Source organism: Hyperoodon ampullatus (genome assembly GCF_949752795.1).
Source record: "Hyperoodon ampullatus genome assembly, chromosome: 6".
Taxonomy (NCBI): domain Eukaryota; kingdom Metazoa; phylum Chordata; class Mammalia; order Artiodactyla; family Ziphiidae; genus Hyperoodon; species Hyperoodon ampullatus.
The window spans coordinates 6,014,392-6,041,346 of NC_136919.1; the positions used below are offsets into that span (position 1 = coordinate 6,014,392).

A 26,955-nucleotide genomic window follows, 5' to 3' on the forward strand; every position below is an offset into this window, starting at 1 on the left:
TGCCATTTACAGCAACATGGATGGACCTAGAGGTTGTCGTATGGAGTGAAGTAAGTTGGCTGGTGGGCAGACCCAGTTCAGCCGGGAGGCCTGGCGTTCAGGGCCTGGACTCTGGCCTCTGACAGTCCCGGGTTCGAGCCCTGACTCTGCTTTTCACCAGCTAGGTGGCTTTAGGCAGAGTCTAACCTCTCAGCTGCTGTATCCACACCTGTGAAACAGGGCTGCCATCCCCTGCCACAGAGGGTCTTGTGGACCTCAGAGGTAATCTCCGAGGAGGCACGTCATGGACACCACGGATGCCATGGTCAACATTAACCAGGGCTAAGCAGGGGTGACAGATGCAGCTGGAAGGCATCTCTTTCTCTTTCTGGTCCTCATCTCCAGACTGCCCGATGGTGGCTTAGGGCATAGGTCTTTCCAGAGGTTCCTTTTCATTTGGAAGACTGCCCTCCTTGACAGTTGTTCCCACCCTGACGCTTCCCAGGACCAGAGAAAGGGAGTGGGGAGCAGGCCCAGGAGATCTGGTTACAGGCGGCTCAGCCTCACCTGTCTCCCTTCTCCCAGAGGGCAGGGCTGCACAAAGGGCCATGTCACTGACCAGTGCGATGGAGTGACCAGATTGCAAGAGGGTGCCTGTGTAGTTCTCTTGTCCCCCTCTGAGGTGGGGGACAGCTTTGACAGGCTGCCCCCACCCCCCAGGGCATTCGTTTGTCCCCGGCCTCTTTCTGCATCTGCGGCCTCAGGAGTCAAGGCTGAGGCTGCCGCCTGGCCCATGTGCCAGCCCCGGCTGTCCGTTTCCCAGCGATCTGCCCTGAGACACACATAAAGCCGCCTTTCAGAGCTTCGCTCAGGCCGCTGCAGGGGGCCGGGGAGGAGTCCTGGGGTCCTTGGAGCTGGCAGACAAAGCCGCCTTGTTGGGAGGGTACAGAGAGAGCAGGGACCCCCCCCACCAACCGCTCCGGTGAGACCCTTACCCTTAGGGTCTCTCCAGGGTGCATGGGGCCAGCTGCTCCCAGGGGCAGGGCATCTGCCTCACTGAGTCCTGCGCGCAGGAGGGCAGAGAGGGTGGGACTAAGGGGCCTGGATCCCTGAGAGCAGGGCTCCTGGATTTGGGGGTGCTCTTCTCAACCACGTAAGCCACCCGTTACCCTGGATGCTCTTAGAGCAAAGCCAAGGCCCATGAGGCTGTGGGTGACCCCGCTGAACCCACCTCCTCAGGCCCTTTTTCTCTCTCTCTCCTGAGCCCGCTCAGCCCTTTCGGATGCTTGAACCTCAGGTCTTGGAACGTGCTGTTCCCTCTGCCTGGAATGCCCTTCCCAGCACTTCTCACATGGCTGCCCCCTGCTCACCATCCTCGGAGGCCTCCCTGGCTCCCCTGTCCAACCCCGCTCCCACCTCAAACCCCATTTATTCCCCCTCTCAACGTCCCTCCAGGACACGGTGGAGGTGGGGGGAGCTTGTTTTCTTCACCTACAACAGTGAAGAATCTAGAACAGCCAAGCACCTAGGACACGGGCAGTAAATAATTGTCGAATAAAAGAAGCAGCCCTGTTTCTGACTTACTTCACTTACCATGTGACATCACGTATATGTGGAATCTAAACTATGGCACATGAACCTATCTACGAAACAGAAACAGACTCACAGACATGGAGAAAACACTTGTGGTTGCCAAGGGGGAGGGCTGGACTGAGAGTTTGGGTTTAGTAGATGCAAACTATTACGTATAGAAGGGATTAACGGCAGGGTCCTGCTGTAGAGCACAGGAAACTATATTTAATACCCTGGGATAAACCATAATGAAAAAGAGTATAAAAAAGAATGTATAGGGCTTCCCTGGTGGCGCAGTGGTTGAGAGTCCGCCTGTCGATGCAGGGGACACTGGTTCGTGCCCCGGTCTGGGAAGATCCCACATGCCGCGGAGCGGCTGGGCCCGTGAGCCATGGCCGCTGAGCCTGCGCGTCCGGAGCCTGTGCTCTGCAACGGGAGAGGCCGCAACAGTGAGAGGCCCGTGTACCGCAAAAAAAAAAAAAAAAAAAAAAGAAAAGAATGTATATATGTGTATAACTGAGTCACTTTGCTGTGCAGCAGAAACTAACGCAGCATTGTAAATCAACTATACCTCAATAAAAAAATTAAAAAAGAAGCAGTCCTCTTCCCCGAGGGGGTGTCACCCAGCCAGTGGAAGCAGTGGCCAGGGCCTGGAGCCTGCCCGTGTTTATCCCAAAGCTTTTCTAGGCCCTCACAATCTCCCACCCACAGTTGTAGAGTGTCGCCCTTGGGCCACTCCCACCCCAGGAAAGGGGAGAGGTCCCTGTGCCCCCACCTCTGTCTCATCACCCACCCTGCCCTCTGAGTGGTGCTGAAGGGCTGGGGGCTGCCTCTCCACAGCCATGGCCGGGACATCTGTCTTCATGATCGGGTCCTGGCAGGTGCAGGGTGAGGCCCAGGGGAAGACCAGCAAAGACCAACGGGAGGTGGGAGCCGGGCCGTGCCTGTGTAACACGGACGTAAATAAATGATCACACCAGGCATAAACAGCCGGGCTGGGGGGTTTGGAGTCCACACAGTGATTTCTCAGACCTCAGGCAGGAGTCGGGTCAGCCGGGGTCCCAGATGGGAAGGCATCCTGTGTCACAGCCGCTTCATTACTGTCTTAACTGAATGGCCGGCTGGGTCCCTAGGAGCCCCAGCGGAGGTGACTAACGTCGTGATTAGTCACAATTGGCGCCTGTGCCCACCCTCAGGGTCAGGGTGTGTGTGGGGGGGCGGAAGCAAGTGTGTGGGGTGCTGGTGGAGTTGTGATCATTAAAAATAATAGAACAGGGCTTCCCTGGTGGCGCAGTGGTTGAGAGTCCACCTGCCGATGCAGGGGACACAGGTTCGTGCCCCGGTCTGGGAAGATCCCACATGCCACGGAGCGGCTGGGCCCGTGGGCCATGGCCGCTGAGCCTGCGCGTCCGGAGCCTGTGCTCCGCAACGGGAGAGGCCACAACAGTGAGAGGCCCATGTACCGCAAAAAAATAAAAAATAAGAGAATAACAGTTCTCTGTTTCTTGGACAGTTACCAGGGGGCCTGGCCTGGTTTAAGCTCCTTAAGTGCGTTATTTATTCCTCAGGCCAGCCTCAAAAGGTCAGTACTGTTATTGGACCCATTTTACAAATGAGGAAACTGAGACTCAGAGAGATGAAGTGACCGGCTCCAAAGCCAGGTCCACCTGAGTTCTCACTGGAGTTTGCAGCCACTGTGCTCTCCATTGTTACGTGGCTCTGCAGGGAGCCCTCAGAGGCCTTGGCAGCTCTGGCCCTCTTCCCCAGGGAGGCTGGTGAACACGGCCAGTGCCGGCTGAGTCTGCACAGTCCTGGTTAAACACACAGGTACTTGGCCCCACCTAGATCCTATGGAGGGAAGATGCGTAAAGAGGAACCATCACAGAACACATTTATCAGGCCTCCCCCTCGGTGGATGCAATCAGCCACCATCTCTCCAGGCCTATGGTTTTCAAGTTTCAGTGAGCATCAGAATCACACAGGTAGCTTGTTAAACAGACAAGAAGGGCCCAACTCAGGAATCTGCCTGTTTATCAAGAAACATCACACCACCAGTGGCAAACCACAGCTCTACCATTTCAGAAGTCACAAAGGAAATGAGCCCAGAGTGCTGTCTCATTGGCCTCCCTGAGCTCGTCCAGAACGCAGACAAGTGGGCTGGAACCACGTCTAAAATTCTGACTTGTCCTCACTGAGCTCTCCAGGCTCTCACCAGCTGGGACCCTGGAGATTCACGGGGAGGATGCTGGAGTGGCTTTCACAGCCTCACAAGCTGTAAAAAGAACATTTGAAAAGAAAGGGAAGCTAGAGGTTGTGAAATCTAAGCCCTTTGTTTTACATTAGGGGAAACTAAGGTCCCTAAATTTAAGGGACCTACCTAAGGCCACATAGCACGTTAGTGGTAGAGTCATTTCAACAATTTTCCATGATGTCAAGCTACTTGGGGCAACAGGTGTCTGGGGTTCCATCCCTGGAGGGCTAGTACTTACTGCCAAGTTCTCTCAGGTGCACATGAAGCCATTAAAATAAAGGGCTTTGTGTTAGCTGGGCTGATGTGTTCCAGCCTGGCACGGGGCCTGGAATATAGAAATTGCTCAGTTAATATTTTAGAAATATGCACTGAACATCATCCACAGCAGTGGGCAAAACAGACGCAGCCCTTGTTGTTAAGGGGCTCACAGCCCGTCAGGCCTCTGTGGCCTGTGAGCCAGGGTAAGGAAGATTAGGCAGTGGCTCCTCTTTTCCAGGGGAGAAAGCTGATTCTCTTCCTTCTCCTCACCCCTCTATGCCAAGACCTCAGTTTCCCTGATCCCAGGTCAGACAGGGAACTAAATGTATGAAGCGGGTAGAGTGTGAGACATTAGGGAGAGGTAGGGACTGTGGCCAACAGTGATGGTCTTTGAATCCTAGTTTTTTTCAAGAAGCATCGAGCCAGACAATGGAAAACACTGACATATCTAAAGGCCAAGTATTGCCCATGGCCATGGGTTTGCCATGGCCAGCATGCTGTGTAGTACTGGATCAGGAGCGTGAAGACCAGAATTTATTTCTGGTCCTTGGCTGACTGAGTGACATTGGGTGAATCACTGGCTTCAGTCTCCTCAACCATGCCCAGAAGGACTGGGTCATGGTCACCTCTGAGGCTTTGTGCCAGGAAGCTGCTGGGAAACCAGGACGGACACCAGCATGCAGCGAGGCTGCTGTGGCTTTAAAAGTGCCTGGACAGCCCCAGTGGCAGCAGCTAGCGGTGCGGGCCACCTGCGGAGCCCGCCACAGCTGGGAAGATTAGTCTCTTCCACTAGACAACACCCATTACCATGTTCCAACAGCCATCACTTCCGCTAGGAGAGCTGCAGATGAGATATCGATTGCACTGACCCCAGGTGAGCCCTTTCCCCAGCCTGAGAGGCGTGCAGATCAGCTCTGCACCCTGCCGGCAGCTGCCGGGGCCCTGCCGCCTCCTATCTGCAGCCCGACCCCACCCCCCACCCCCTGGGTGCTCAGGGTCCAGGGGAAGCTGACAGCAGCCCCGCCAGGTGCGCTGATCTGGGTTGGCCAAGGCCTGGGCTCTACAGGTTCTTTGCTTTCAAGAGGGAGATGGGGAGAGGGCAGTTCACATGATCAAAGGTGGGAAGGTGGGAAAAGATGGTCAGTGGAGAACCTCGAGAGTGAGGTCTGGCTGGGCGCCTGGGAGAGGGAGAAGCAGGCTGCAGGCGGGGGAGGACGGCCTGATGCCAGCATTTGGGTGGGCAGTGCAAACTTTGGGACAGGAGGTGACATGACCTCAACTCCACCTTTGCCCCTTGAGAATCCAGCCTCCTCTCCAGGCAGCCTGGTCTGCTGGCAGCTCCTAAGGTCTGTTCCTTCTCCCTCGGTTCAGGCACTGGAGCACCGGAAATGGAAAGGGGATGCCCACAGGCCTGGGTCCTGGAGGTAGGCTCCCTGAGGGCAGAGGCTGTGTCTGCTCCTCCCTGCCCACCCCGCCACCCCGCCCCCACCATGGCACAGGGCTGGGCGCATTGCCCACGTGAGAGGTGGAATGCCTCAGTAGAAATCAGCTGAGCGTCAGAGGCAGATGCAGCCTCCTTCACGCATTCACTCATTTGTGGAATCCCGCAGGGCAGTAACCAATCAGAGCTCAGAGCTTTTCTCCCACAAGCAAGATGCTCTCGCCGGCCCCGGCCATCCATGGGCACTGTGACGGCTGCAGCCCAGATGGCTTGAAGCTTTCTTATTTGTCCAGCACACCCCCCTTCATTTTTTAAAAGAAGAAAGACATTCTCCTTTTCTTTTTTTAACCCTGTGATTTCCACCAGTCTCACCGTGGCACCAAGGGGCCTTCTGGACACTGGAAAGTTTCCGTAGCTTCACCTGGGTGGTGGTTACACAGGTGGATACACAGGGAAAATTTATCAAGCTGTCCACCTCAGATGTATGCACTTTTCTGTGTGTGTACGTGTCTATGCGAGTGTATGCATGTGTACATGTACACGTGTATGTGCATATGTGTGCATGTTTATATGCACGTGTCTGTGTATGTATATTTTACCTCAACAAAAACCAACTCTCTCTTCTGCCTTTGAACAGGAATGTTTTGCTTCTTCCAGGGAAGCAGGAGGGGCCTGGAAGGTGTGTTTGGCTGGCGGCGGCCTGGACCCCTCCTAAGCTCCCCAGCCACAGAAGGTGAGGGAGCCTGGGGTCCTTGCTTGACCCATCCTGCTGAAGCCCAGCCTCCCAGCTCCTGACTTCTCAGGATTCGCCCAGACATGAGAAACCCCCCATTGCCCAGCCAGGAGCTAGAGGAAGGAGTGGGGGGATTTACAAACAGTAAAGAAAATAATAAAATGATAACCGAGAGGGGATGGGAGAATCCCACCATTCATTCAAGACAATTTCATTGAGAGCCTCTTACCTGCTAAGCCCTGTGCTGAGTGCCAGGTGATAGTGTGGGTACAGCAGACATGGTCACTGCTCCCAGGGTTGCCTGCAGCCTGCAAGGAAATGGAATCCATCCCAGAAATGTCCAGGGCTGGGCATTTAAGGAAAGCTGGAGGATGTGGTTTTTAACCTCAAAGGCCAAGAAGGTCGCCCTTGTCAGGGCCCAGGCTCACCAGCTCAGAGGCAGCAGCTACCAATAAACAGAGTGCACCCAACTGCCATGTTGTGACTTTATAACAAAAAATTGAATTGTCACACAGGCCAAACTCGCACCGATAGCAGCCGCTCCCTGTAAGCGTGCTACATGGGCTGTCACGCTGCGGTGAGGAGCCAGGAGCCCTGAGACCCACAGTTGCTGAATAAAAAAGTGTTCCTGGGCTTCCCTGGTGGCGCAGTGGTTGAGAGTCCGCCTGCCGATGCAGGGGACGCGGTTTCGTGTCCCGGTCCGGGAAGATCCCACATGCTGCGGAGCGGCTGGGCCCGTGAGCCATGGCCGCTGAGCCTGTGCGTCCGGAGCCTGTGCTCCTCAACGGGAGAGGCCACAGCAGTGAGAGGCCTGCGTACCGCAAAAAAAAAAAAAAAAATGTGGCACATATATACAATGGAATATTACTCAGCCATAAAAAGAAACGAAATTGAGTTATTCGTAGTGAGGTGGATGGACCTACAGTCTGTCATACAGGGTGAAATAAGTCAGAAAGAGAAAAACAAATACCGTATGCTAACACGTATATATGGAATCTAAAAAAAAAATGGTCATGGAGAACCTAGGGGCAGGACAGGAATAAAGACGCAGACCTACTAGAGAATGGACTTGAGGACATGGGGAGGGGGAAGGGTAAGATGGGACAAAGTGAGAGAGTGGCATGGACATATATACACTACCAAATGTAAAACCAATAGCTAGTGGGAAGCAGCCGCATAGCACAGGGAGATCAGCTCGGGGCTTTGTGACCACCTAGAGGGGTGGGATAGGGAGGGTGGGAGGCAGGGAGACACAAGAGGGAAGAGATATGAGGATATATGTATATGTATAGCTGATTCACTTTGTTATAAAGCAGAAACTAACACACCATTGTAAAGCAATTATACTCCAATAAAGATGTTTAAAAAAAAAAAAGAATAAGGGAGGACAGCCTACTATGTACTAGATGTTATGCTAGACCCCTGAGCTCTACTAATACCTACTAACAGCCTGCTCTTCTATCTGTGACTCTGTTCTACAAGTAAAAATAAGTAGTAACATATGTGATAAATAAAAATTCTCAGAATTCCCTGGCAGTCCAGTGGTTAGGACTCTGCGCTCTCACTGCCTAGGGCCCGGGTTCAATCCCTGGTTGGGGAACTAAGATCCCACAAACCACGTGGCATGGCCAAAAAAAAAAAAAAAAATCTCTGCATGTCTCAGCAATCCCTGGGGGGAAAAGAAAAGAATACGGGAGGACACAAATCACCAAGGTAAGTAATGAAACAGGGACATGGCTATCAATCCTGCAAACAGTTAAGGATAATAAGAAAATATTATGAAAAGCTTTACGCCCGTGAAACTGACAATCTAAATGGAATGGGCAAATTCCTCAAAAGACACAAATTACCCAAAGTTGACCCAAGAGGAAATGGACAACATGAATAACCCAATATAAATAAAAGAAACTGAATTTATACCTTAAAAGCATCCGCCAAGAAAATTCTAGGCCCAGATGGTTTCACTAGTGAATTCTATCAGATATTTATGAAAGAAACATTACCAATCCTACACAGGATAAATATAAAACACATACCTTTCTTATTTTTGATCTTTTAAAAACGATATTTGACTACCTAAAGAAAAAATAGCAACATATTGTGGGTTTTTGTAGAAGCAATATATATGACAACAAAAGCACAAACTGAAATGTTCTAAGATTGTATTGTTGTAAGATTATTATATTACACATGAGACGGTACAACATTAATGAACGTAGCCTGTTGTAAACTAAAGGTATATGGATACTGTAGACCCTAGAGAAACCACTGAAAAGACAAAAAGCATAGCTAGTAAACCAGCTACTAAGAATACTCAATTAAATCCAACAAAAGGCAGGAAAATAGTTTAGAGTGAAAAACTAAATCTATAAATGGGGAAAGGTTAAGTTAACAGCTATCAATATAATAGAATATTACATAGTTGTTGAAAGTGTTTAAGAGTTTTTGATGAAGAAAACTGTTTATGGTGTAATGTTAGTTTAAAGCAGGTCAAAACACTTGCTTTTAAAATACTTTAGGGACTTCCCTGGCCGTCCAGTGGTTAAGGCTTCCCACTTCCACTGCCGGGGGCATGGGTTCGATCCCTGGTGGGGGAATTAAGATCCTGCATGCTACGTGGCACGGCCAAAAAGAAAAAAGAATACTTTATCCTAAATAACTCTGTAAAAATATTTATAAGCATAGAAAAATCTGACTGAGAAGAAATTCACGAAGTATAAGCAGTGTTTATAATTGGGTGGTGAGATGATGGGTGATAGTTATTTCTATAAGATTGTGTTTTGTTTTGTTTTGTTTTTTAATAAGACGCAGCCCAATGATGGTTAAGGACATAAACACACAAGATTTGGGGGGTCAGCCAGGCCAGAGTTTGGTTCCTGGCTCTGTCACTTGCTAGCTGACTGAAAGCTAGCAAAGCAATTCCTCTGCATCTCAGTTGCCTCCTCCACCAAACAGAGATAAAAGCATCTACCTCAGTGTCATTTTGAAGATTCAAAGAGGTAATATGAATAAAGTGTGTAGCAAAGTGTCTGGCACAAAGTTAAGGTTCATTGAATAATTCATTTGTAACCTTCACAATGAGAGGAAAACAAGTTTTAAAAACAAAATTTCTTTTGAAAGCAACCCTCATTAACGAAGGCAATGGAGTGGAGGTCAGAACCAGGGAAGGGTCCAGAGCAACCAGCACTCAAGTCTTCCCCGTAACAGTGCTTCTGTCTGCAAATACCACAAACTGTCTCACCAGCTTAATTAAGCTCTAAACGGTAATTGGTTATGAGAATAGCACAGTGTCTCAGAGAATCCAGGTTAAGAAATGCTGCCAGCTTCCATGAGGCCTACCAGGATGGGAACTGGGATTCTAAACAGGACACCCACTCTGCCCATCACTCCCTTTTCCCTCTCTGCTTTTCCAGCCACAGGGCATCCCACCACGCCTAAATTCCCTTGTCCTCGTTTCTGACCGGTTCCCTGGGCCCCGTTGCTCGGACTGAGATTCTGATTGGCCCAGCTCTAGTCAGGTGCCCAGCCATGGTCCAATCAGATATGACCAAAGGGGGTGGAGTCAAGTACAAACATGGCGGCTTTGGGCCGTGGTTTGTGGAGGAAGGGTGGAGGGAACCGTGTAAGCCAGGTAAACACTCCCCACCACCACCACCAAATTATGTCTGTGTTTTTGTCCTCTGTGCTCAGGCTGCTCTTCTTACTGGGGTTCTTTCTCCTCCTTGATGTAGGACACTTCAGGCCACCCAGCCACAGTGGGGAAGCCTGGTGTGGTCAGTCGTGGCCACCATTCCCGGGAGTTCACTGCGGGCTGTGGGCACGACTGCCCCCAAGTTTGTCACCTAAACTCTCCTCGGTTTCCCTGGCATGTGCCACAGGGGCACAGCTGGTAACAAAATGCCAGGCTGCTGGGCTAGGGTCTGACACGGGTGGGTGCTTCTGGATTCCATGCTTTTTGCCGGAGAGAGGGGTCGATTCTTCCAGATAAACAGGTTCTCTGGCAAAAGGTGGCCTTCGGCAGTGCTTAAGTCAGAAGACACAAAGGTCGGTCTAAGAAAAGCATGATTCACCCCCCCCCCACACACACACTCTCTCTCTCTCTCTCACTCCTCTCTCTGCAGAAATAAACAAAAGACCAATGTATCATTTTTTTTTAATCGTCATTTTACAGCTCCTGACTGCAGCCGGCCCCCACCCCTTCCGTTTGCTGACCACTTCTGCAGGCTCCAGGGGACCAGGGAACAAAGCCGGGGCCTGGCACCCGCACTGCACTGCCAGCCCTGGAGGACAAGTCACAACTACAAATTATCACAACAATTAGCGGCTGCACTTGGGAGATGGGCAAAGCGAGGAGGCCCAGCTCCCCTTTATCAGCCGGTTTATTTGGTGGTGACCTTGCTCTGGAGGCGATGATACTCCTTCAGCCTGTAAACCAGATCCAAAACAAAGAAAAATGTAAATTAACAATAACAACATGCACTCAGTTCAATTAATTCAGGCAGAGGTGGGGTGGCGGGGGCAGCTGTTTGTTAAGATGTGTGTGGAGTTGTCTTCTTTTCTCCCTCCCTCTCCTGCTCTGGCCCCTCCTGCCCTCCAATCAGGATAATGTAATTAATTTATCTTAGGGGGAAAACATTGCTTGCCATTGTTTAAGACAAAGCGTTAAACTGGCAATGGGAGAAATGAAGAGGCCATTATGAAAACCCGGTGTGTTCAGAGCCATTTAAAAGGGTTTATAGAGTCATAAAACACAAACGGGGTGAAGGAGGCGGGGAGGTGGAGGTGACTGTGGGGCTGGAATCCATGTCTCTCCCAGTCTCGGCTCTAGGGACAGGAGGCTGGCTCTGAGAGAAAATGGTTTTGTGCTGGGGGCATGTTATCAGCGGGAGGAGAGAAACTCCTGCCTTCTTCCTGACCCCAAGCCCCAGGAGAAGGAAGATGGGGATTCAGAACCCAGAGCTGGACAGACAGGCCTTCTGGACTCAGCCCCACTGAGCACTTGCTGCTAGGCACTGTGCCCTTCCTGGGTGCCAGGCTCTGGGCAGAGTGCTTGATTTCCACGGACTCAGATCAAACTTTCACTGCACCTGTGAGGCAGGTACGGTTAACATCCTATGATTTCCAGAAGTTCAGAAGGCTTCTGAGACCAAACTGCAGAGGCAGGGTTCGAAGCCAGGTCTGAGTGGCTTCAGATGGTGTGTATCACCCCACTGGGCCATGGAGATCCATGGTTCCAGTTAGACCTGAAGCTCATGTATGTGGACGTGAAGGCAGGAGCCAGCCAGGTGACCTTCTGTGGCTTCTTTCTACCCCTCGGCCATTTCCCTTGCTAACCTGCCCAGGAAAGGGGCCCCTAGTGGCTGGAGAGGGTGGGAGCGAGTGTCAGAGGCAAAGAGCAGAACCCAGAAACCTGGAACTCGAGTGCCCAGGACCCTCTGTTGCTCTTGGCTGTCACAAGTGTGCCTTCTGGCCCCGCAGAGGATGGGAGCAGGCTGGGTCCAAAGCAGGCGCTGAGGATGTGGTGGGTGGAGGGACAGGAAGGTGGGGCTTGTCTAGGGCAGAGCAGTGGTCAGAGCACTGAGGTCCCATCAGAGCCTGCTCCCCACACCTGGAGGGTCTGAGGACCCATCAGGGCCCAGAGCTTCTCACCTGAGGGAGTTGATGTTGATGAAACCAGTGGCATCAACTGGCTCGTAATCTCCCTGCACATTCATGCTGCAAAAGAGTAGGAGCTCGTCAGCATCGCCCGGGCCTTGGCCTTGGCATCCAAGGGACCTCAGCCTCACAGACACCCAGGCATTTCCTCAGTGTTGATCCAACACTCCCTGCACTTGGGCTTTTCATTCCATTCCTTCCAATTCAGGGAGCCCTACCCGGGGCCGGGGATCACGCCGGGGCTGCAGAGCAGGGAGCCATATCCCTGCTACACAAATGGGCAGGCTGGGTCCTGGTCCAGCTAGCGCCAGCCCAGTGAACTCCTCCCATGAACCAGAGCACTGCATCTGTAACCTCAGGACACGCATTGGAGCCAGCTCTGCCCTCGGGCTGTGGAGGGCTTCGACAAGTGCCCAGGAACAGCTGGTGATGTCCAGTGGCCTGAAGGCCTGGGAGGCCAGGAGTTACACACCAAACAGCCTCAGATATGCGTGACGGCATCCCTCAAGCTGCAGAGGGGCCCCAGCAGTTAAGATCTGTCCACTACGTCTTTTTCACCTTGTTTGCCCATTGAGTGAGACCGAGTCTAATCCATCCTGAAACGTGGGCACCCACCCGATGCCAGCTGGTTTTGAAAAGTGCCCAGTCAACCCCTGCTATACTCAATGGAACAGATTTTTTCCCCCACATCTGCAGTTTCCATCTTCCAGATTCAACAGCCTTCATCTTTTGGGTGTTCTTGCTTAGCTGCCCTTTGGAACCCTTCCCAACCACAGTCAGTCAGGTCCAGCCACCTGGGTGAGCATCCTGGCTCCACCTCTGCCATAGACCTTAGGGCAAATATTCTTGCTCTTTGAGCTTCAGTCTTTCACTTGTGAGATGGGGCTCTCAGCCTTATCACTGGCTCCACGTGAAATGATGTAGCTGCCGCCTGGCACCAGGTAAGCACTCAGTTTTACTAACATCATTCAGTCACTCATTCATTTACTCAGGTATTTATTAAGCACCTACTACCTGCCAGGCGCTGTGCCAGGTGCTGAGGAAACAAGAACCAGACAAGAGCAGCACCGACGTCGGGGGGCAGGTCGGGGGGGGGGGAGCGGCGAGTGCAGACATAAGCAATCAATCATCCATCTGCCTTCGATAATTACGGCTGTGATATGGTCTTTGAGGACAAGTTCAGGGCGCTGTGGTCTCAGATCTGACTCCACGAGGCCACCCTCTGAGCCCCCTGGGGGAAGGGGGTCCCTCCCGTTTCTCACGGGTCCCTGTTGCGTCCTGCCCTGAATCAGCCCCTTGTCTTCATGTCTGCAGAACTCCAGCCTCAGGACAAAGCAGTCTCAAGGTTCGATGACAAGGAGGTGGCCTGTCCCCTCAGGAGCCTTCTCCAGAGAGGTGAGATCGGGGAGGAGGAGGGCAGAGGGGTTCTGCCATTTTTCTGAGACCCCGAGGCTGTGCCTCTGACTGGCTCTTTGTGGACTGTGGGCTTTGTACAACAAACGGGCTCTCTGCGCCCGGCTGCCCTGCAGCCTGTCAGGACTTGGGCTCCGTGCCTCCCCCTGCCACGCCCTCGCCCTGACCTTCAGGGGACCTTGAAGCTGGAACTCCCACGCTCTCAATGCACCCTCCTTTTCACCTCCATCGGCCCCTCCAGGGCTCAGGTGGCTGAAGCCACCAGGAACCGACTAGCAAGCTCCCCGTAAAGGGAGAAGATGTCAGACATCCGAGGGGCTGGGCTCGGCACCTGTCACCGGGCAGGGGAAAGGCTGGACCCACCTAAAGCGTCAGCCTCCTCGAATAGGTTCTGCAGACCTTGCTGGGGCGATAAACGAAGCTTCACACGACCCCGCCCTGTGCCTCCACACCCCCATCCCGAACCATCGCACGGGCTTCGGACTCCTGGCCTCGCTCCCGCTGTCTGAGGCGCTCGTCCCCTTTGGAAGGGCCCCTGCGCTCAGCCCAGGGAGAAAGCAGGGCTTGGACCCCCTTCCTGCTTCCCGCGTGCATCCGTCCTTTCACCTCCGTGTCTCACGAGTCGAAACAAACTCTGCCATCCCCTTGCCCCCACACAGGCCCTTCAGACCACCCCAGCAGCCCCTGCAAAGAGACGCCCACATCCAGGGACAAACTTGTCCCACGGGACTGCTGAAGTACTCCCAGAGGTGTTTCTCGGGAACCGAAAAACCTCTTTTAAAATTTGTGGTTTCGGGGGGTAGGGGGTACCGGTGGAAAAAGTTTACAATGATTTTTTTTTTTTTTTTTTTTTTTTTACCTCCCCTGACGGTCTACAGAAAACCTCTGTGCTTTTATTTTTGTTCATTCGAGTGGCTCTGACCTGCTCTATAATTACGGTACTTTCTACCTACTGTGCCGCGGCATTTCCAGTTCTGCTACCTCTCGCGGTTTCCTCGCTGGTCCCTGTGACGCTGTCACTCAAGGGCTTTCAAGTCAGCGATGTAGAAATCAGAAAGAAAAGGGAAATGGTCGGAGACACAGTGAGAATAAATGCTCCTGCTTTTCTCTCTTTTTTTCCCCGTTCCCTTTTTACTTTATTCATTTAATCTCCCTGAGTGAGACTGTAAGGCTTAATGAAGGGTTGGACAGATTATTAGAGGCTGTTGATTTGGAGGGGGAGGGAAGAAAGAGCCAGAGAGAGAAAGAGAGAAGATAATTTGACATTTACCCCGACTGATCTAAACGGACTCGGCTCTATTTATGGCTTCTAAAGTGTTTGGGAAGATTGAAGGGGGGGAGAGAAACGCAACACGGCAAAGAGAAGGGAGAGAGAAAAATAATATTGACCGCTAAACAAAACTCGTACTGTAATTCCTGACCGGCTTCCGGGAGGGGAGAGCTGGCCTCAGCCTGAGCCAAGCTGGACCTGGGACTTGTATCAGGTGGGGCTGCCTGTCCCCACCTCTTGTTTGGCCAGGTGAACTCCAGAGGGATCACCTTGCTCCTCGGTCAAGGCCAGTCTATCATTCAGGATGCAAACACAGGTGCAGCTGATAGGCAACTGCTACCTTGGACCCAGCCCGCCAGGGCTCTCCAGCCTCTCCCACGTCCTTTCAGTGCCCTCAGCCTGGCCCGTCGGGAGGCAGCTCCTCAAGGTTCCCTCCTGGCTCCCTCTCATCCAGCTCTGCCGCTCCCCTGGGCTGTCTCCTTTTGGCCCCATCATCCAGTGTCCTCAGACCATGTTTCTCCTCAACTCTAGCCCTGTGTGTCCAGTGGCCGACTATAGATCTCCTGGCCTATCTCAAAGAAAACTCATCCTGCAGTTGTCCAAATCCAAGTGCATGATTTCCCCCCCATTCCCTCAACTCAGTCATTGCCACCAAAGTGTACCCAGCGGCTCATGCCAGAAAACCCAGGGTGGTTCTGAACTTTTCCATCTCCCTCCCCATCCAAGCCCTTTCAATCCCACCTCCTAAATATTTGCCAAATCCATCTGCTGCTCTCTATTCCCAGAACCAGCAGCCTGGTCCAAGCCACCAGCATGTCCCACGGGGATCCCTTGTGTCCACCCTTGCCAGCTCCCACCTCCCTCAAATCCAGAGCAGCAAGAGGGGCCTCAAAACCCCACAGATCTGATGTGTCCTTCCCTTTAAGATCTGGCTCCAGGACCCTCCCACTCTGGAGTTCTTGTAGTGCCTGGGATGTTCTGGGTTCTTCCAAGGCTCAGAACCTCTGCACAGGACAGTCTCTCTGGAAACTCTCCTGCCCCCTCTCCACCTGGTTCACTCCTTTCTTTGGGAGACCAGCTCAGAAATGACTTCCATGGGGAAACTTCCCCACACCCCCGTTATTATACCCAGCCCAAGTATCCTGTATCTCCCCACAGCCCGGCACCTCCTTCCCTAATCCTGCATTCGGGTGATCCTTTGATTGGGGCCTTTCTCCCCATCTAGCCTGTACATTCCATGAGGGCAGAGGTGGTGTGGATAATCCTCAGGACTGTCTCCCCCATACCTTACACGTGCTTGGGCATATCTTTGCTGAGAAAGCCAGTCAGAGGAGATACTGGACATGAGGGTCTGTGCCCAGCTGGGGGCAGGGGTGGGGCGCCTACCTCACCAGCTCCTCGTTGTAGAGGGACAGTGGGGACTCCCGGCCGAGGATGTACACCTGGCCCTTGAAGACGGACACCCGCACTTTCCCTTCCACGTGCTCCTGGGACTTGGCGATGCAGTGGCGGACAAATTCACACTCGGGGCTGTGCCAGAAACCTGCAGGGAGGAAGAAGCGAGTGTGCCGGGGAGGCCCACCGTGTGCCTGCCTCGGGCCAGGATGTGGGGAGGACTGGGGTCCAGGAAAGGCACCCCGCGCCTCACCCCGTCATGGCAGACGTGAGCCTGGGAGGGCAGTCCCGCATCTGCCTTGTTCACCGTGGAGTTCTGGCACGACATGCACTTGTAAATGACAACAGTGAGGACCAAGCCCGCCTGCCCCTGTCCTGTGACCTTGTAGGGCTCCTGGCGGTAAGGAGGCATCCTCTACACCCTGCAATGCAGTCACCCCCTAAGGGTCAGGGGATCTAACCTGCTGCTTCACACCACAGACATTCACTGGTGAAGAGACCCCGTCCTTTGCCCACAGGGGGCTCAGTCTTATCAGGGCAGCAGACAGTTGGGCAGGAGACCTCAAGCAAGACCCAGACATATGTTACCGGGGCCAAGCGATGGGGGTGCCCAGCTGGGTGGTGGGTTTGGGGTCAGAAAGACCAGGTGTGTGCGGCCTTCACCTCTCTGTGCCTCTGTTTCCCCATCTGCTGAGTGGGGATGACACTGCCTCGCGCTCCCAGGACTAGCAGGCTTATTGTACATGGAGGCCCTGGGCTCAGGGGCTGATGTGAATGCTGCTGGGAAGAGCCCCACCCCTCAGGATGGGCAGAGCCCTTGGAAATAAGTGACCTGTCTTTAAAATACTGCTAATATTTTCACACGCAAAGATTTCTACAGATGAAGCACAGGCACCACGCTAAGTTCTTTACCTGGACCAGCTCTTTGAACCCTCCCAGTCACAGGAGAAAAACCTCTCTTAGCCTCTTTCTTTTCTGCGTGAGGAAGTTAGGCTCAGGGAATTTGAGAGACTCTTCCGCGATCACACAGGCTGTGGGGGGGGCCTGGACCTGACCTCAGTCGGCCCAAGTTCTAACAACTGCGCTTCATATGATCATTTTGGAGCTTTCCCGTCTACATCTGCGACACCCCCGAGCTGCCTGAGAAATGCACTGCCCCCATCCCCCGTTACCCGTATCTGTCCCCCAGATCCCTCAGGCCAAAGAGGGCCGCGGGCTCAGTCCCCCGTCTGCCCAGGGTCTGGACAGTGGCTCCTCTCAGTTTCTGCCGAGGGCAGGGGGGCCGTGGCCAGGGTTGGGGGAGGGACAGCGAGAGGGGTAGGGTTTCTCTGAAACGGAGCCGGGAAGGTGAGCCCACCTGGGCAGCTGTGAGGCCAGATGGTGCGCGATCTCCTGCCCTGATAAAGGGCTGGGTCAGCCCCGGCTCTGTGGCTATTGTTGGAAGCCCTGGCCTCCAGGGGCACCTGCTGAGGCCCTCCGTGGGAAAGGAGAGCAGGCCTTCTCCACGATGGGTCCGGTGGCTTCCAGACGTGGGGGAGGGACGGGCAGGGAGAGAAGGGGTTGCGTCCTCACTCTCCGATGTCCTGCCTTTGGAGTTCACCTCTGGTTCCACCTTGACAAGCCACGTGAGCTCTTTATGCCTCAGTTTCCTCATTCGCACAAGGAGGTAATACTAACCATTCTCCGGGGGGGTTGTGTGGATTCAGTGAGAGGTTTTGCTTTCAAGATTTGAACATGGCCTCTGCCAGCCCTCACTGTATACAGGGAGACAGACACCCAGAGAGGGAAAGAACCTTTCCAAAGCCACACAGCGAGATCCAGAGTGCTCCTGACTCTAGCCCAGAGCCCCGTGGGAGGGGACACTGATGGCCACCCCCCACCATGCCCCAGTGGCTCGCCATCTTTCTAAGTCAGGATAATTAGACCATTAGGTTCCCAGGTGGGAAGAGAGGTGGGAGATGGAGCCAGAGATATGGGGGCAGAGACCCCCTGCGGGAGTGCCTGGCCTGGGCTTTATCTCAGGATCTCTCCCCTCCCGCCATGGGGGCCTTGTGCTCAGATTTCTCTTCCCAGCCGACCCAGTCTGGGGTGGAGGGCAGTGAGTCCTGAGTGCCGCACTGGGGAGAGCCTGCGTGTCCCAGGCTGGGGGATGCACAGTGGGTGGGGCCTGGAGCTGGGCCAAATTCTGCACTAATCAGGATGACAATCCTCTGTGCATTATACCCATTCTACTGCTGAAGAAACTGAGGTGAGGGGAGAGGTGAGCTATACCCCCTAAATGAGATGGGTCTTGAAGCTGGGGTCCTGCCAGAATGACCCTGTGGGGTGAGGCCAGTGTGCTCCTGGAGGAGGGGGTTTGTATAAACCTCACACAGGCAGATCAGGAAATTTGGGGATGGGGTGAGAGGAGAGGGAGACAGTGGTCACAGCAGTCAGGGCAGCTAGGAGTGGGACCGAGGCAGAAGGGCTTCCCAGGGCCTCAGTCTCCCTGGGCCCCGAGACCACGGGGGCTCCGAGGAAGCTGAGTGCCATAGCAGAGTGGTGGCTCTATAACTGGGGAGCTAGACAGAATGGAGAAGGGACCTGGGCCTGTGCCTTTATTTTACAGGAGGGGAAACAGAGGCTCGGGGAGGAAACAGACCTACTCAAGATCATAAAGCCAGCCAGAGGCAAGGCCCCATTCTCCTGCGTCCATGCTCAGAGACCATGCCAGGCACTGTCCTGGAGGCTTTGCAAATATCCATGCATTGAGTCCTCACTATAAGACAGGCAGAATTATCCCCATTCTTCAGATGAGGAAACCAAGGCACAGGGAGGTCAAGTAAGTTGCTCAAGCTAATCCCTGCTCTCTAACCTTTATGCATCCCAAATGTGAGAAATCCCATCAAACAGACCGACCCTCTGAGCTGTTGGGGAGTGGGGACGGGCTGCTGCCAGAGGCCGACCTTGACATCTGTGGGAGCCTGGACGTCACAGGCACCTGGGCGAAGTTAATGTTAATAACTACCTGGAAGGAGCCTCCACTCTGAGATTTTATTTCCTTTCAAACCTAATCACTGTAACATTTGGGGATTTACAGGGCTCGGTGGGTGACAGCAAGGACTCAACCCAGGCAGCCTGGTCCAGGGATGCCAGCCCCACACCAAGGGCCAAGCTGTGCTCCTGACACCCAGGGCTGCCCTGTACACACCACTGCGCCCCTTGATCACCCCTTGCTAATGGCCCCAGCCCAGCTTCCTACCCACCTCGGATCTGCTGGAGTGGCCGAGAACTTGGCCTCTGAAGCTGGCCTGTCCTGGGCTCCAAGCCACTTCTCAGCAGCTGTGAAACCTTGGGCAAGCATCTTCATCTCACCTCTGTGCAGCTAAGATTAGATAATACCCGTCAGTGCCCAGCTCAGGGCTGGGAAGCAAGAGAGGTGGCAGCCGGGCTTCCCTGGTGGTGCAGTGGTTGAGAATCCGCCTGCCAATGCAGGGGACATGGGTTCGAGCCCTGGTCTGGGAAGATCCCACATGCCGCGGAGCAACTGGGCCCGTGCACCACAACTACTGAGCCTGCGCTCTAGAGCCCGCGAGCCACAACTACTGAGCCGGCGCGTCTGGAATGTGTGCTCCCAACAAGAGAGGCCGCGATAGTGAGAGGCCCGCGCACCGCAATGAAGAATGGCCCCCGCTCGCCGCAACTAGAGAAAGCCCTCGCACAGAAATGAAGACCCAACACAGCTATAAATAAATAAATAAAATTAATTAATTAATTAATTAATTTTAAAAAAAGAGAGGTGGCAGCCGATCTAGCATGGGGAGGGAGGCTGGCGGCCTGGCCCCCCATCGGCCTCCACAGATGCCCCCCAGAGCAGGAGCAGCCCCGGCCAGGTGCCGTCCCCCCATCGCAGCCTGCCGCGTCTTAACGACTCTCCCACTTTGTAACCAAAATCCACCTTTCAGTGTGGAAACCCCGCTGAGCAACAGAGCCCACAGGAGACAATGTTATTTAAACACCTGTCTGTACCTGGGAAGGGGGAGACAGGGCTTCAAAGCTCCTGGGAACAATGGGAGGGAAAAATAATGCCAGCCAATAACCACCATGTCCCCTTGAAACCCTGAGATGAGTTCCAGCGATTAGGAGGTTTCAGAGGAAACAAAACCTCCGAGTGGGGACCGAGGGGAAGAGGTGAGGGCGGTGGAGGCTTCTACCAGGCAGTTACTATTACTATTAACTTTCCTGGGGTCCCTCTGACATCCAGGCCCCCATAGACGGCAGCCTGTGCCCCCCAACAACTCAGAGGGGCTGTTCGATGGGATTTCTCAAATTAGGGAGATGTTAATGTCATAGAATAGAGTCAGCCCTTTCTGGAAAGGGCCAGATAGTAAATATTTTAGGCTCTGCAGGCCACGTGGCCTCTCTAGCAACTACTCTGCTCTGCCAGTGTAGCTCTGAAGTAGCCACAGGCAACATGGACACGAATGAGCAAGGCGGTGCCCAAAAACCTACTTATGGACACTGAAATTTGAATTTCCTATAATTTTCACGTGCCATGAAATAGTATTATTTAAAAAAAAATTTCCCCAACCATTTGAAGAATGTAAAAACCAGTCTTAGCTCATGGGCTGAACAAAAACAGGCAACGGGCTGGATTTGGTCACCCCTGGTATAACGTGTGGGATGGATTTGGAGTCGGGAGGACTGGATTTCTACTCTGTGACAGCAGGTAAGGCACGGAAACTCGGTCTCCTCACCTGTAGAATGGAGCCCAGCCCACACTCCACACGTGCGCTGGGCTTTCAGCCGTCCCGGTGGCTTCCCAGTGGGGATCTGGCCCAGGCAATGCCCAGGCCTGGGGCCCCGTTCTTGGTCAAGGTAGGCTTTCCCTTGCTTGAGGCAGTTCTTGTAGCGGCTCTGGGTTCTGCCTGGAAACAGGCTGACCTGGGCTCAAACCCAGCTAGGCCACATCCAGTTATGTAACTTTATATAAGCTCCTTTTGCTCGGAGCCTCAGTTTCTGGCCGCAGCTCTCTTAGAAAACTTGGGAAGCCCCCTAGGATGACCTGTGTTCCCACACGGTGCCAGGTACCCGGCACGTGCTGGATAAAACTTGGCAGCCATAGGCATGACACAAGATGCTTCCCTGGCCCTGCGGCCGTCATGCGGGTCACAGGTGGCGGAGGCAGCGGGACAGCCTGGGGAACTGGTGCATTTCCCTCCACACCTGTGAACAAGGCAGGTCCCGACGTCCCCTCCTCGCTTCCTCGTCCCCTGCCCTCTCTCCACCTCGCTTCACCCTGCATCTTCCAGCTCGGGCTCTCGAGCAAGGCGGGACTGGAGGAGGGCGCCCCTGGGTGAGGGAGCGGAGCAGCTGCAGGGTCTACGCACCCGTGTACACCAGCTCGGCGAATTTCAAGCCCAGGCCTTGTTTGATTTTCCGCACCTCCCGATCCATGGTGAAGGCCTCGATGTCTAAGTGAGCGTGGTAAAGGATCGTCCCCGCTGGGGTCTCGTAGATACCTAGCCATTTTTCCAGGCAGGGGGAGAAGAAGAAAAAAGAGAGAAACGCATGAAACCCAAAGTGTCAGCAAATGACAAAAAGAAAAAAATAATAATGACTCGTCTGACAGGAGACAAGCCAGTCGGACCCATTCACTCCCAGCTTGCTGCAAAATGCATCCGTCATTATATTCATGCTGGGGCCACGACAGTCCACTCTGCAGCTTGTGGAGAAAATGTCTAGATGCCCCCCTTTGAAGAGGCCCTCAGACGTTGGAAAATAACAGGGTTTCAGAGCTGCTCCCCGCTCCTTCCCAACTCGTGCCCACCGGCCCGCAGCTGAAAACCTGTAATTAAACCGAGTCTGGTGGAGCCCAGGGCCCCGGATGTCCCTTCCTGCCTTCCACCAGGGAGCCAGGGGAGGGGACGGCTGTGCCCACGCATGCACGCGCGTGGACGTGTGCACACACAGGCCACCTTCAGCCGGCGGCTCGCCTGCAGCTGTGTCTCTGCAGAGAAATCCTGACTGCCTTGGTCACCTGTGCTGACCCCACTGTACAGCCGGGGAAACTGAGCCCTGAAGGAGAAAGGACTTGGCTGAAGTGGAGCTGGGAACCGAATCTAGGCCCCCGAGTCCCTGAGCAGCGCTGTCTGCTGCCCTGTGGACCAGCAGGTTATGGGGGCCAAACCCAAAAGGCCATGGGAAGACGGTCTTGCTAGGTCCCCTCCCCATCATCTCAGGCCCAAATCCTGCATTTGCTAAACAATCTGCTTGAACTGCATGGTCTCCAAGTGACAAGGGGCGCCTGGCCCTGGCTGAGTGTAGCCCTGAGAGGAAGGTCTTATAAGGAGCACCACCCCAGATGTGGGGGCACTAAGGTTCCAAGAGGCAGGATGGCCCCCGGGCACATGGCCGGGCTCCCTCTTCCCAGCAGTGCAGCCTCGTGAATCAAGTTCAGGTGAGCACCTTGGATAAACCTGCCCCGTGTCCACTGTCCTGAGGGAGGGGTAATAACCGCCCCACCCCCACAAATGCCACCCCCCCCCAAAGTCCCTTTCTTCCCACCACATAACGGGAACAGCGTTAAAGGGGCAAGTTTTCAGTTATCCTCAAAATTGACCGCCCTCGTCTTTCCACAGAAAGGGTTTGTACACCCAGGTTCATGGCAGCATTATTCCCAAGAGCCAAAAGGTGGAAGCAACCAAAATGCCCATCAACAGATGAGTGGATAAACAAAGTGAGATATAACTACATACAATGAAACGTTCAGCCTTAAAAAGGAAGGATGTTCTGACACACGCTACACCACGGATGAACCCCGAGGACAGGACGCTTAGTGAAATAAACCAGTCACCGTAAGACAAATACTGTGTGGTCCCACTTACGTGAGGCTCCTAGAAGAATCCAATTCATAGGAACTAAGCAGGATGCTGGGTGCCAGGGGCTGAGGAGGGGAAATGGGGAGTCAGTGTTTAACGGGGCTTCACTTTGGGAAGATGAAGCAGTTCTGGAGATGGGGGGTGGTGATGGTTACACAGTAATGTGAATGCTGTACTTCAGGCCACTGAACTGTACACTCAAAACAGTTAAAATGGTAAGCTTTATGTGTTCTATATTTTACCACAATTTAGAAAAATGCTTAAAAACCCCCCAAAACCAGAAAGGAGATTGTTTCAACTCTGAAGTCCAAAGGGGACATGGGCAAGGCTGTGTCTGATGTGAGTAGCCAGAAACTTTCGCCTTAGAGAACCTCTCTAGTCTTTAATCTTTAAGTCTGGGAACCACAGGAAGGTCAGGGCCCTAGAGGATCACCTGCGTTCTCCTAACTTAGCTGCAAATGCTGTATTCGAACAGTCTCAGGTGGAAGCTCAGCATATACAATCGAAAACAATGTCCCACTGTGGGGCGCAGAGGCCCCTCTGCAAACCCTGGGTTCCACCAAGCGGTCCTTCAAACGCTAATCTGGCCCAACATACCAATTGCACAGATGGGAAGACAGAGGCCCGGGGGAGGGACATGACTTGCCCAGGGGGAGTGGAACCTGCACCTAGGTTTTCCATCTCTGCTCCAGGTTGCCTCTTAGGGCCTTTGCCAAGTGATCCAGTGCTCACCAGGCGTGAAAAGGACACCCAAGTCTGAGGTGCTGTGGCCGAGGAAGACCCTGGGCTGTTCCCAAGGCTCTGAGATGTTCCCTAGCAGAAAAGAGCCTCTTGGCAGGGGCGCGGGGTGAGTCTCTCATCTGCAAACCCGATATCCTGGTCTCGGGGGACATGCACATCAAAGAGACCAGGAGCTGATGTGATTACAACGTGCCTGTCCTGTTTCACTTGTGTGGCCGCAGCTCTTGGGCCACCTCTGCTGTCCTGAATCAGTTGTGGGAGTAAATGTCTCCCCAGTAGGAAAACACCCACATCCCCAAGTTTACGCACCAGGCCCAAGCCCTCGATTCTCTGGGGAGTTCCTCAGGCTCTCACTAGGCTTCGTCGTTACCCTTATAAACATGGTTCAGACAGGCTCCGTCATCCACGTCTGCAAAATGGCTCAGACACCACCCAGAAAGGGCTTAGAAAGGTTGATGGGGTTGGAGTCAGACAGGTGGCCGAGAAGATGACAGCATGAGAGGGGGGGTGCAGGGACACAAAAAAAACCTATGAAAAGCAGACAAGAATTCAGCATAGGATTTGGGGCTGCTCCTTGTGGGGACAGTATGGTGCCACAAACAAGTGGCTCCCAATGGCCCCAGGTCACTGAGAAAGGCCTGATGGTTCAGCAGTCTGTTTCCAAAGATAGAGATGCGCAGAGCTTTTGGAAATATCTGCCTCCCCCAAATGGCAGAAATGACCGCAATGTGAAAGGAGCAAGTTTTCAATCACCCCGTAAACTTTATCACCAAGAGCCACCAAAAGCAAGACAAGAACAAAGCCCTATTTGTCTTCTCATCCTAGTGTATACTAAGAACTCAATATATATTGGACTAGAAATGGGCCTTCTGATTCCTCCTCATTATTACTTTTGCCACATTTTGTAAAAACTCAGAAACTTGCAAAGCCTTCCTCGTGCTGGCACACACGCTCATACGGCAGGCCAAGAGCAGGGGCCCTCCTCATTTTCAGCTCCTGGAGATCCCAGCTGTCTCCTGCTCTCCTGTCTTCATCTGGCCAGCTGTGGGCAGGGTGCAAGGTGTATTTGTAGGGCCCCAGCTGTAGACCAGCAGTCCGTCGCAACTTATACTTTTATGGAGAGTGCACAGCTCATCTCTGCTATGTGACCTTGACTCACCTCATTCCCCCCTGAGGCCCCGGCCACCTGTCCGGAAAAGGAGAAGGTTGCAAGTGTCTGCTGCTTTTCCTTCTCACTTCCACCGAGACCTGCCTGAAGGTGAGCACCCAGATGCTGGTGGGCACCCAGACACTGTCCCCCAGTGCGTACTGGTGGTTTTGTCTCTGGAACGCTGTAGCCAGCTCGCTAGCACCACTTCCCCGCAGTCCAGAGAGGGAACAGCACGGGTGGTTTGCAGGGCGAGAAGACATCCACACTTTCCACTGAGGAAGAGCTATGCTTGCCCTAGGGCCCCCCACTACTGCCCCACCTTAGGGGCTCCCCAGGAAAAGAGCAGAGCGTGCCTGGCGGGCAGAGTCCCCCATTCTTGCGCCCTTAGAACCAGCCTCACAGCTGTCAACCCTCCAGGGCTGCCGCAGGAAGAGTCAGGCAAGAAGAAAAGCCGCAGCCGTGAAACACACGAGCACAGTTAATATTCCTGTTCCTTTTCTTAGAAGGTGTTAAAGTTAATTGTGACTGATCAAAAAGCTTGTTGTTTTCAGGTTGCTGCTGTCGTGTGTGTGTGTGTGTGTGTGTGTGTGTGTGTGTGTGTGATCTTAAAGATCTTCCCTCTCCTCTCCACAGGGGTAGGGGGTACAGATGATTTCTGTGTCTTTCTTCTGGAAAAAAAAATGACTTTAAAAAAACCAGTGACAGAAACCTGATGCTAAAAGACGATGGATTTGGGGCTTTTGACAGCCGGCATACAAACCACTGCGCAAAAAGAAGGAGGAAATGACAGGTGAGTCTCGGTGTCGCTGTGGAAGAGACAGCAGACATCTTCGGAGTGACACGCGCAGCGGATTCAAGTGTCTATTTTCATCTCTCCGTGTTTACAGGAAAAAGACAGAGGTGTCAGCGGTTCTCCGTGGAGCAGCTTCAATCACACCATAATTACTGCCAAGGAGCGGGTGGGGAGGAAGGGCAAGGAGCTGGGGGGTGGCCGAGCCTGGGGGGAGAGGGGACCAAGGAGGAAGAGGTGGGGACCGAGACAGCTGCCACCGCTTAAATCCTTCTCATCTGTTCCTGAGGCTGCCAGGTTAGCCCAGATTGAGCAATTTGGCAGAATTGAGTGGGACCTGCCAACTCGGCTGGGGGGCGGGGGCGGGGCTGGGGGCTAGGGCACCTGGACCAGAGCCTCCGATTCTTTGGGAAAGCAGTATCCAGAGGGAGGGATTTGGAAAGGCCAGGGGAAGGGAGCCTGGCTGGAGCCCAGGGGCTCCCCGCTTAGGTACCAGGGCCAAGGATCGAGGCGGTTGCCATGGTGAGGGGGAGGCAAGTCCCGGTGGGGCTCTAGCCATCCTCTGTCCTCCTGGAACCCCACAGGCCCCATCCTGGGAATCAGGGTAGGCCTCCGAGTCTGGCCATTCCAGGCTTCTGGGAATGCAAACACCTTTGCTTCACAGGTCTCCCTCCACTCTGGAACATTCTATCTGAGTGGAGCCTCTGGGAGGCCTGGACAGGTGGGCGGCAACCCTTGTTCCTTCTTAGCCAGAAAGTGGAGGAGTAAGGAGGAAGTGAGGGAGGACGGGAGAGTGGGAGAGAGATGGGAGGGTGGAGGAGGGGGGAGTGGACAGGAGGGGTGGAGGGAAGAACAGAAAGCAGGCAGGGGTGAGCCCCACAGGGCAGGGCCGGGAGGAGAGGAACCAGCCGGAGAGAAGGCGAGGGAAGGACCCGTGCTGGCTCCTTCCCTGCTTCCCTCCTGCCTTCCTTACCCCGCTTCCCCTCCCCGCTGATTACACTTACTTCACTTAACTAGCCCCCCTCCAGAGTTAAAAAGATAATGTGATAATGACGATGTGAACAGCCACAATACAGCGAAAGCGACTCCATCTGCAGCTTCCCCAGCCCCCGGCCCGCTGACCCCATGGCCCCGAGCGCTGCTGACCCGGCCACCCCAGACCCAGGGCACTAGCACTGCCCAACTTCCTACCCACCCACTGCCACCCACCCCCACCCCAAAAAACCCCAAGCCCTTAACGGATTTCAATGGCGAGCTTTGTAAAATGAATACAAATGACATTTCCCCCTTGTATACCAAGGTACAAACAATAGCACTTTCCTGCTGTGCCCTCAATATAATTGACAATTAACAGTTTCTCCCGTGACCATAGACCTGTGGTGACCATAGACCTGTGGGTGAATCCACTTCGTCCCCATTTATTGCCCCTACCCCCTGCCTTTCTTTC

At 53.7% G+C, this 26,955-nt stretch overlaps 1 protein-coding gene across 1 annotated transcript in view; it reads right to left on the reverse strand.

The window, feature by feature from the left end:
- Positions 1-10,380: 10,380 nt before the first annotated feature.
- Positions 10,381-26,955, reverse strand: part of ASS1 (argininosuccinate synthase 1) — a gene marked incomplete at its 5' end in the record, with an annotated part of 44,412 nt that continues 27,837 nt past the window's right edge. The window contains 4 exons of the mRNA XM_079706623.1: positions 10,381-10,659; positions 11,884-11,949; positions 15,959-16,115; positions 21,337-21,468. Coding sequence (XP_079562749.1) covers positions 10,614-10,659; positions 11,884-11,949; positions 15,959-16,115; positions 21,337-21,468 — 401 coding nt within the window. The 3' untranslated portion in view covers positions 10,381-10,613. The remainder of the gene's footprint in view (positions 10,660-11,883; positions 11,950-15,958; positions 16,116-21,336; positions 21,469-26,955) is intronic.